The 12,244-nt window shown below is 43.6% G+C and overlaps 1 protein-coding gene across 1 annotated transcript in view; it reads right to left on the bottom strand.

Moving 5' to 3' along the window:
• LOC139757859 (paired box protein Pax-9-like) overlaps window positions 1-5,891 on the bottom strand; it is a 315,137-nt gene extending 309,246 nt beyond the window's left edge. Inside the window, exon 1 of the mRNA XM_071678762.1 lies at window positions 5,533-5,891. Coding sequence (XP_071534863.1) covers window positions 5,533-5,626 — 94 coding nt within the window. The 5' untranslated portion in view covers window positions 5,627-5,891. The remainder of the gene's footprint in view (window positions 1-5,532) is intronic.
• Window positions 5,892-12,244: the final 6,353 nt, after the last annotated feature.

Here is a 12,244-nt window from a genome sequence, read left to right as displayed (position 1 = left end):
AACGCCACGTAAACACCAAACAATGAGTGACAATTGAACATCGATACAGTGATGAAATCCGTGTGTGACTTAATTCGCTTTTACGTGATGTCCCGACGTGAAGACCAGGTACTTTAAATTCATCTGTAAACCACTTGCCCGCCTTAAGCTGCAGAGGCCCAGTACAGCGGGCTCTGTGGAATATATATATCAATATCTATTTGTTTTTATGATACTTTGTCGCTGTCTCCCGCGTTAGCGAGGTAGCGCAAGGAAACGGACGAAAAAATGGCCCAACACACGCACATATACATACCTTTACATTTCAACGTATACATACATATACATACAAAGACATACATATACACAGGTACATATTCATACATGCTCTTTCATCCATTCCCGCCGCCATCCCGCCACACATGAAATGGCACCCCCCTCCCCCCGCGTGCGCGCGAGGTAGCGCTAGGAAGACAACAAAGGCCACATTCGTTCACACTCAGTCACTAGCTGTCATATATATACTTCTTTCACATTTGCTCGCCGTTTTCCGTGTTAGCGCGGAAGCGCCAGGAACGGGCGAAGAAGACTCCACATCAGCTGACATCCATTCCCTATCTGTCATGTGTAATGCATTATGGAAATGTCTTTGATTATATAACTATTTATAATTACCTTAGAACCAGCGTCTTAGAAAGAGTCCTGGATTATCCAGGATCTCTCTCTGCGGAGGCTTTTGAAACCCAAGGCTGCGTTGCTTACGGTAGCAGGGAAAGGTAGATTCCTCTGGGGGTAGAAGTTCTTTGACGAAACTGTACTCCCAGTGATACAGCCTCGCCGCAGGGAACTTTTCGCTCGCGGTGTAACCTCGTGCAGGCGGAGCCCAGTAACGCCAAACACCAGGGGACGCTCCTAGCCCCAAGGGTGGGGCTCTCCTAGGGGCCGTTCCTACCCCCATGGTTGCTGGTGGTGCTCCCCTGGGGCCGCTCCTGGCCACCCAGGGTGCTGGTAGGGCTCCCCTTTGACCGCCCCTGGATCCCAGAGTATAAAAGTCTTCCCAACATCGTTCTTGTTATTTCCTAAGGGAACGAACCTGAAGGGGGAGACTCTGTAAACTTGGTGTTTCCTAGTATTATCAAGACCCCAGAAAAAGTCGAATTTTTGACTCTGGTAAACAGACTCACTTTAATGTTCTGGTCGTAGCCATACTCATCCCACTGAAGTATACCTCTCACATTCCCCTCCACCCTTCCCCCTCCTCAGGGTCAAGACAAGGTTAAAGGTCAGAAAAAAAGGAAATGATCAGATATCGAGGCATAATGTACGTGTGGGTTTGGGAAGGTTGGGTTTTGGATGATGACGTGATCATTATTGCCTGAGGACAAGACTAGCTCACGGAAATGGTTCTCCAAGTTACACTACCACTACCACTATAAGCGGCTACTTGCCAACTAGAGTGTGGGCACGCCAAGTGAGCCTTACCCATACAAGCAGTGCTTCACCAGCCAGATGCGGGACATCATGAACAAGAGCGGGGGAATAATAAGCAGACCATCAAGAACCACTGTGGGTACACCAAGCGGATCATCATCACCACACTAAGCTGGTATTCACCAGGGAGGTCACACACTGTTCCATTCACTACATACATCAACCTAAGGCTTCACACCAGACTGTGGATAGGTAGGAAAATTGTGGTATAATCATCATCCAGATAATCTAAGGCTGACTGATATTTCATGACGCCTTTCCTCAACTGGAAGAGACTGTGACGCGCAGGTTACGGGACCGATACACTCCTTATGTCACACAACTCTGAATATTGAAATCATGTTCAGATACACTAATCATATACCTGTTGGGGTGAAGTATCTGAAACCTTTGAATAGTCGACCGACTGGTTTATGGCTAAAGCTGATGGATCTTCAGTAACCCCTTGTCTAGTGTAGAGGTCGTGTCACCTGCCCATCTACCAGGTCTCGGCACAACACTGTATTCTAACTTATCCTCCAGAGGTATAGGTCAGGAAGCCCCAGGAGAGATGCTGGAGGCAGCGGAAACTAGTTCACAGGTCCCCCCTCAAGGATCTCCCAGTATCCTTAGCTGGCAAATAGAGTATTTGATCATATGTTTGAAGAAGACAGAATCTAGATTAAGGACACGATTCTAACTTTAACGTCATTGTTTGCAGTATGATATTAATTCTAATCTAAATATGATACGAAAGGATGCTTTGCGATACCTTGTGAAACAGTGTTTTTAGTTAATCGCTTCTTCTGTTCCAATATTTACAAATACAGAGACAGACCTGTGATGAACATTTCAGAGAAAAAACCTGTGCTGAATATTTCAACATTAGAGACGGATGTGTAGTGTACAGGGTTATCAACTCACCACAACAACACACAAATAAACGTTGTCACCTGTTCACCCCTCCGTCAGGTGCTCTTGATGGCACGCAAAACTTTTCATTGATTTTACATTATTGCAAAAGTTAGGTCAATTGGTTTTCGGGGGGGGGGGGGGGGGGAGAGTGTCGGCCAATCAACTACCAGGATCGATCAGGCTGTCAGCATCAAGTTATGGCCAACTGAAGTCATAAACAGTCCCTTCAGATATTCAGAATGATCGTTTACAAGTAAGGCTAGAATCTCACTGAATATGAGACATATGCATGATTTTCCATTTCAGCATAAAAGTAAAATGTAATTCTGTTTTACGAAAATTTGAAAAAAACTAATGGTATTTTCTTTTTCAAATTAGGAATTGTATTATACAATTTTGTTCTTATTGTACAGGTTTTTGGAATTTGATTAATGTGACAGCATATGAATCATCTCTAAGGGTATTATGATGGGATAGCATCAGTCATCTCAGTTGGTAACGGGACGGGGCAACATCACTTATCTCTAGTGATGATAAGACGGGGTAACATGAGTCATCTCTGGTGACAATGGGACGAGGTAACATGAGTCATCTCTGGTGATAATGGGACGGAGTAACATGTCTTCTCTGGTGATAATGGGACGGGATAACATCAGTCATCTCTGGTGATAATGAGAAGGGGTAACAGTCATCATCTCTGCTGGTGACCAGAAGTGTGACAGGCCATAATGCTGGTCTTTGTTTCGTTGATAGATCGCCATCATGTCGTGTTCATCGTGTCTCGTACCTCCCTCCCTCAACCCCGTAATGAGTCGCATTATTTCCTTGTCCCTTTGTATGTAATTAGGAGATAACTGTATGATAACTGGTCCTTATTTCTTTATTTGTTATCATATCTGGGCATATGTTTCGTGTACAGATGTGTTCTATATACAGATGTGTTCCAGGTACAGCTTTGTCCCAAGCCCAGATTCGTTCCATGTACAGATGTGTTCTACATGCAAATGTGTTCTATGTATCCACCAGTGGTGTTGCCTCATGCTCCTCTTGGCTGTGCACATCTTGCTATTCTCAGCGTTCAAAATCCCCAGTTTGTATTCATTCTGATGGCGTTATCTTGTTTAGTGATCGTATACTCTATGTTTTCATCTGTCTGTCATTCTCTCTTTTTTATCGTGAGTGTTTGTATGAGTGGGCAGCTACAGCCAGTCTTTAACCACCCGACCATATCTAAGGACATACATGGTCGGCCTCGTCTTTACGCTGAGTTAGTTACCCAACTTATATATGTTTCTCTATTGTGCTTGGAAGCTACTTTACTCACACTTGTATATGGTATTCATAGAAACAGAATTCTTGTGTATCTAAACTTTGTTCATTCATTTGTTGATACTAAAGTCCTTCTTCGTCATAGATTAAGATTTGATTTTGATGTTTGATTTATATGTTTTTGGGATCTACCGATCTTATCATGAGCTTAAGCTGCATATTGATATGAAATTGATCAATTTCAAGTGGATGCGACACAGTTTACTCCATGCCACGACCACTGTATGGTACAGTTTTCTTCTGCATAAAACACAAAAAGATTTCACTTGTTTTACAATTCATTTGAAAACTCAACGTTCCTTGTTGTCTCCTTCAGGTCCTGCTCTGGAACTTCTCCGTGGGAGGGACGGGCTGACGCGTGCCGAAGATCGTGTTCACGTGGTCATCAAATTTTGAAATGGAGTCTGTGAAGCGGTAGACCCGTGGCCTTGGCCCGGCCCATCATGGAAGACTTTCCTGAGGTTACACTAATTTCTCTGGCTTTAGAATATTTCCTCTGCGGGTTAGCCGCTATCAAGTGTGATGAAGTATGTTCTAATTAGAGCCTCTTTTACAGTGAAACATATGGCCTTGTTTAGGACAAAACTAATTCTTTTGTAGAATATCAAATAGTTTATAATCTATTGCTGAAGAGAATAGTTATCTCAGGTTTATTCGTAACTTGAGAGCCTTGAAGTTCAAGATACTGTCAGATGCATCGCCTGACTGCAAGATCGCTCGAGCAGAAATTGTCATTATCAAACTAAGAACAGCGGTGATTCAGAAAATATAATTCACTCAAGAAATAATCAAATCATTTGCAAAACTATGACGAATAGACGATCTTGAGTATTTTACTGCACAGATGTAATGGGGAAGTGGCGATTGATAAGACGATGGCGCCTTGGTCGTCAGGTGACATTAATGGAATATTGATATTACTGATATTCATAAGGCTCTGTCCAGGGTGCTGGGTCTACTGAACTCTGTGGGGCTGGGATTAGGGAACCCAGGTCAGTCAGATTGAATTCCCACTAGAGGTGGCTGAATCTGTGGACTTGATCCATTCCACGTGGATGTGATCGCAGTCAATGTTAAAAAAATCAAAAAGAATATCAAAACAGATGTCTAGATATGTTATTTTGTTCCCGGGCAACATAAATTTTCTCAAAAGTATACTTTGAAAATATAATTTCTGTGCCATTGGTAGTTAATGAATGGAAATGAAAATCTTTAAGGTACTCCATAACTTTTGAGCGCAATTTTTCGCGTGTGTTGTGCAGTTTAGTGTTGGTCTTAAGGTGCATGTGGCCTTATGGGTGTTCCCTTTACAGATCCATAGGTGAGGGGAGCACCACCTCCCTGCCCGAGGTTCTAGGGAAAGTCTTAGAGCTCCTGCAGGAGCATCTACACTGTGGGCGGCCGCCTGGTGTGCCGGGAGGCTGGGTGACGGTGGCCAACATATCTGTGCGGCCGCTACCCGCTCGCTGTACCTTCGATGTACAGAGCGTCCGGGAAACTGGCCATCTATTATGCACGAGGCAGATATACAGACATCAATGGACCACTACTGTGCAGTCTGGTGACCGCAGATCAAGCGGCAACCAGTTAACCTACGACGTAGCTGACTCGCATTTACGAACACTTTAGGAATATTATCAAATATTTAGAAACATTTGTCTTGATGGATACTGTTTCTTAATAACTAGACAGAGGAAGCTGCCTGCCAGTCCCCGCCAGAGGACAGGATGGTATGAGCTGGCTGCCGCCAGCTGCCGCCGGCGGGGAAGAGCGGCGCGGGGTGCGGCCGCCGCCGGCAATTACCCCCGGCGGGGTTGGGGGCTGGGGTTTGGTACTTACCCATGGCGGCGAGGGCGGGGTCCGGGTACGGCAACGTAGGCAACATATCCACCGACTTTTCACTCTTGATGGGCCCCATGGGTGGCTCTCGCATGCACTACACTGCCAAGATAAGATCCTGAGCCGATATCGATCTCGTAAGTTTCTGGCCCGTCAGGGGATGATGCACAAAATGGCCTCAAGATCACTGTATGGCTTATCTGAGGGGGTTCACGCAATACGCGCCGCACACACAGGTCTCTCACAAGCAATAGAGGCGTGAGGCACCGTGGCGGCGGTGCCAAGGAAGCCAGAGCCACTCAACTGAGGATGGCACGGTCCGTAGGAGGGCCACGACACGAGTATGCATCAGTGCCTCCACGGATACGCTTGTCAGACCGCGTACCAGTGTGGGTGGACGCCACTGACAATTATGACCACGGAGCCACGCCCTCCGGTTGGCTTCGACCAATTCCATGGCAGAATTCTCGGCTAAAATTATCTTTAGTTTTCCAGCCATCCTATGAGGGATAAGGGAGAGGGGTAACGGGAAAATGATTGGCTGGTGGGACGGCAAGGTCCCGCCCACACTGCACGGTGTTTGGCTGCCGCGCTTGTGGGAGCGTAGCGAAAGCGCGTATAGGTGGAACGGTGCACCAAGTGAAGGAATAACACTCCCAGGAGTTACCACAAGTTACCAGCTCGCTCCTCTGTTTTCTGCTAGATTTATTTTGGCATTCCTTCCATAGTTGTGGCGATTGAAGTCGGCGGACAAACCCCGGGAGGAGGAAATTTGGAAATGATAGATCGCGAGGAGCGTGCAGTGTTGCCATCTTGTTATGCTTTTAAATTGAAGGTGGCAGGAGTGGTGGCGGAACCCGAGCCCCCCGGCAGCCAACAAGCTCCCGGGGAAAATTAGTGTCAGGAGTTTATATTATGATTAAATCAAGCGACCATAATACACATAAACATGCTCACTGCCGAGTAAATAGTGACACTCCTTGCTAACACAAACACTGCTTCGAACCGCACACATGGATATTATGCATGCGTAATAGTGTACAGTTACATACGCATTTACTCATATAACCGTATATATATATATATATATATATATATATATATATATATATATATATATATATATATATATACATACATATCATATTACACTTTGTCGCTGTCTCCCGCGTTAGCGAGGTAGCGCAAGGAAAGAGACAAAAGAATGGCCCAACCCACCCATATACACATACACATACCTATACATTTCAACGTATACATATATATATACAAATACACAGACATATACATATATACGCATGTACATAATTCATACATGCTGCCTTTATTCATTCTCGTCGCCACCTCGCCACACATGAAATGACAACCCCCTACCTCACACGCGCGCGAGGTAGCGCTAGGAAAAGACAACAAATGCCACATTCGTTCACAATCAGTCTCTAACTATCATGTATTATTCACCGAAACCACAGATCCATTTCCACATCCAGGCAGCACAAAAATTTCCATTGTTTACCCCTGACGTTTCACATGCCCTGGTTCAATCGATCGACAGCACGTCGACCCCGGTATACCAAATCGTTCCAATTCACTCTATTCCTTGCACACCTTTCACCTTCCTGCACGTTCAGGCCTTGATCACTCAATATTTTTTTTTTTTTGTCGCTGTCTCCCGCGTTTGCGAGGTAGCGCAAGGAAACAGACGAAAGAAATGGCCCAACCCACCCACATACACATGTATATACATACGTCCACACACACAAATATACATACCTACACAGCTTTCCATGGTTTACCCCAGACGCTTCACATGCCCCGATTCAATCCACTGACAGCACGTCAACCCCGGTATACCACATCGCTCCAATTCACTCTATTCCTTGCCCTCCTTTCACCCTCCTGCATGTTCAGGCCCCGATCACACAAAATCTTTTTCACTCCATCTTTCCACCTCCAGTTTGGTCTCCCTCTTCTCCTTGTTCCCTCCACCTCCGACACATATATCCTCTTGGTCAATCTTTCCTCACTCATTCTCTCCATGTGCCCAAACCATTTCAAAATACCCTCTTCTGCTCTCTCAACCACGCTCTTTTTATTTCCACACATCTCTCTTACCCTTACGTTACTTACTCGATCAAACCACCTCACACCACAAATTGTCCTCAAACATCTCATTTCCAGCACATCCATCCTCCTGCGCACAACTCTATCCATAGCCCACGCCTCGCATATATATATATATATATATATATATATATATATATATATATATATATATATATATATATATATATATTTTTTTTTTTATACTATTCGCCATTTCCCGCGTTTGCGAGGTAGCGTTAAGAACAGAGGACTGGGCCTTAGAGGGAAAATCCTCACCTGGCCCCCTTCTCTGTTCCTTCTTTTGGAAAATAAAAAAAAAACGAGAGGGGAGGATTTCCAGCCACCCGCTCCCTCCCCTTTTAGTCGCCTTCTACGACACGCAGGGAATACGTGGGAAGTATTCTTTCTCCCCTATCCCCAGGGATAAGATATATATATATATATATATATATATATATATATATATATATATATATATATATATATATATATATATATATATATATATATATATATATTCATTTATTATACTTAATCGCTGTTTCCCGCGTCAGCAGGGTAGCGCCAGGAAACAAAAGAATGGCCCAACCACTCATATGCACATATACATGTACAGAAACGCCCATACACACACATATACATGCGTACACATAACATATACCTACATACGCAGACACAGACATAAAAGGCAAAAAAGACAAAAAAAGGCAACATTTGTTCACACAGTCTCTTGCTGTCATATCATATATATATATATATATATATATATATATATATATATATATATATATATATATATATATATATATATATATATATATATATATATATATTTCTTTTTTCATACGTATTCGCTGCAGGAATCCATTTGTAAGGACTTCAGATTTGATTTCGTCCCTAGACTGTCGCCAGGTTCCCACTTTGAGAGAGGTCTACTGGTAAATATCAAAATAACATTCAAGTAGGTGGAGAATGAGATATTCATCAAGCTGTTCACATCCTACTGTAAACCTAAACTAGAGAATGATTTCCAAGTTAAGTCACAGCAGTGAGTGAGGCACAGAGTCACCGCAGTGAGTGAGGCACAAAGAGCTAATGAAAGTCCAGAGGCGAGTAATAAAGAAGGAACCATAGGTTAGAAAGATGACTTGCAGGGGAAGTATAGGAACCTCTAATTGCTTACCACTGAAGAAAGAAGAGTGAGGAGTGACCTAGTCACAGTCTTTAAGTTTTTAAACTTGTCTGAGGACGTATACAGTGAATAGCTCCTCGAAAGATGCAACGATGAAACAACCAGAGACCAGAAACTAGTAAGGAAATACAGCATAACAGTAGTGGTTACATAGGATTAACCTAATGATGAGATGGTTAAGATAGACAGTGTGCAGAAGTTGAAAAGTTGTATGATGGTAGATAATGATGGAACCCCACGAGATTAAAACTCCCACCTTTTATAGTGCCAATAGATCATTACAAATAGGTAATTACGCTCATGAATTCTCATGAACAACCAAGAGCTTGCAACAGCACATCTACTTATAATATGTAAATGTATGAGAGTGGAGTCCGTAGCCTAACCACCCTAGCTGTACAAGAGACAACAGGGAATAGAAAGGGGATTGATTGATTTTTGCCGGTGTCCCCGGCAAATTTATTGTGCACCCCATGCTCCTCCTGTGAGCGGTAGCGCTAAAGGATTACAGGGGAGGGATCTTATTACCGCGCCAAGTGATGAGGATGACTAATGTGCCTAATATCCAATATGATATAAACTTGCTTTGTGCTATGTTGTAATCTATTTTGCTATCAGCAGCACTTACTAATCTGTAACGATGTATCATGTATTTGATGTATTCTAGGCCTCCCTCCCCTTTCTGACTAGAAGGGTGGGGGCTAGCTGGGGTGGTTTTGGTTCTCTGGGCCCCACTTGGGCCCACCTGTCACCCTCCTATGTCGATGTACTGTACCCATCGTACGCTCTATACTGGCCTCCACCTACCCCTAGATGTGTGCCTTTCACCCATGCTATCACTGAAATAATTTATCTATGTATATCTAGAAAACAAATATTCTAAAACTAAAACGGTGGAATGCTACGAGACACAAAATGTCAGGGTTCATAATTCCTTCGTTCATCATCATCATGACCGGCATCATTATGTCATCATCATCGTCATCATCATCATCGTCGTCAGCAGTAGGAGGAAAGACCGGGTTATGAAGAATGTGCGAACAAGATATCCTCACGCCGGAGCCACACAAACCAGTGACACACACACACACACATATAGACTATGCAAATGTCTCACCGGTCAAAATAGGGTTGACTACACAGCGTTAGTTGAAGCACGAGATTCTGATTCCTGGAGGAATATGATTCTCAACACGATTGATTACTTCGAATGGTCATGTTCAGGAATCTGTTCTTCTTTGCGAACATTGGCTGAAGAACATGTGACTAAGAGGTACCGACGGTGTAGTACTAGTAAGTTGAGGTACGGGTACCTGCAATTGACACACATGGCAGGTACCGCCGGTACGTGGTGTGGGCAGGACAAAGGATGCAGTTGGCAGGTACCACCGGTACACTGACCTGGGGTGACGTGGGCAGGACAAAGGATGCAGTTGGCAGTTACCGCTGCGATAGGTTCATCTGGTGTACACAGCTTCACCCAACGTAAGTATTTGTATCCAGTGGCCACAATGCTGTGTTCGGCACAGTAATGTTCGCTAGGCATACTCAGTTGTACTCAGAGTCGTCAACGCTGCTTGTGGTAACTACCTTTCTTCAGCGACCTCGTTCACCGCACACTGCCTCGTTCATCTTACACCATTCGATTCATCTTCCAGGATTTCGTCACATAGAAATTTAATCAACGCGTGAAAATTTATCTGGGGTGTAAATCTTGAGAACAAAAATGAATCTGCTAATTGTTGGTAATGACGGGCAAATTGACTTTGGGAAATAAGGATTCTAAAGGAGTCGTGTATCTATATATGGGATACAGACACTTTTACTCAATGTCATTATTCATGATCTTATCTATCTGGACTACACGCCATGAGCTGGAGGATGAGCGGTGACCGGCGGCAGCGTCACCCTCGATAGGACCCGAGGGATGGGTAGTGAGGAGCGGCTGCCTCACCCCTGCTATGAGCCGAGGGATGGATGGTGAGGGGCGGCAGCCTCACCCCTGCTACAACCCGAGGGTTGGGTAGTGAGGAGCGGCTGCCTCACCCCTGCTAGGAGCCGAGGAATGGGTGGTGAGGGGCGCCTGTCTCACTCTTGCTACGACCCGAGGGATGGGTGGTGAGGAGCGGCAGCTTCATCCATCTATCTATCTATCTATCTATTCATATATGTATATATATATATATATATATATATATATATATATATATATATATATATATATATATATATATATATATATATATATATATATATATATATATATATATATATATATATATATATATTCTTTTTTCTACACCACCTGCAGTTTTCCGCGCTAGCAAGACAGCTCCTGAAACACATGAAGACAGGCCAAATTCACTCATCTCGACTCTTTAGCTGCCATGTGCACTGCACCGAAACCTTTGACCCTGTCCGCAACCAGACCCCACAGAACTTTCCGTGGTTTGCCCCGATCGCTTCACATGCCCTGGTTCAGTCCATTGGCAACAGCATGTCGCCCCCCGCATACCACATCGTTCCAATTCTCTCGAATCTTGCACACTTTCACACTGCTGAATACTCAGACTCCTGCCAATCAAAATATTTTTCGCCCCATCCTTTTCTCTCCATTTTGGTCTCCCATTTTTCTGGTTCTCTCCATCTCTAACACATATATTCTCTTTGTCAACCTATCCTCACTCATTCTCTCCATATGTCGAAACCATTTCAGCAAACCCTCTTCATCTTAACCGCACTCTTCTTATTACTACCATTCTCTCTGACATTTAATTACTTATTCTATCAAACCATCTCAACGTATATTTTCCTCAAACATTTCATTTCCAACACCTACAACCTCCTCTGCACATCCTCATTATAGCATCCATACAACATCGTTAGCATTACCATACCATCAAACATAACCATTTTCCTCCTCTCAGACGACGACCTCCCTTGTCAAACATACTTCATCGCTCTAAGAACCTTCACCTCCTCCCCCACACTATAACACTTCTACTTCCATGGTTTCGTTCGCTGCCATGTTCCAATCCCAGGCATCTAAAGCAATCAACTTCTTCCAAATTTCTATGCCAATACTAAGCCTAATGATATGAGAACGTCTTCCTCCAAAGGAGTCTACATTTCAGTGCTACCGGAAGTAGTGCAGACTTGGACCACAACAAAGTTTAGACAGTCCTTGGGATAATTATGAACACACCCACACACACACACACACACACACACACACACACATATATATATATATATATATATTATTATTATCATTATTATATTATTATTATTATATTATCATTATTATTATCTCAATGATAAAAGTAATCCTAATAATCCTGATTCTGATACTACTCCTACTACTACTTCTACTGATACAACAACTACCACTACTGATACTACTATACTACTACT

The sequence above is a fragment of the Panulirus ornatus genome, chromosome 28 (genome assembly GCF_036320965.1).
Source record: "Panulirus ornatus isolate Po-2019 chromosome 28, ASM3632096v1, whole genome shotgun sequence".
Taxonomy (NCBI): domain Eukaryota; kingdom Metazoa; phylum Arthropoda; class Malacostraca; order Decapoda; family Palinuridae; genus Panulirus; species Panulirus ornatus.
This window is presented reverse-complemented; position numbering and strand designations above follow the sequence as displayed.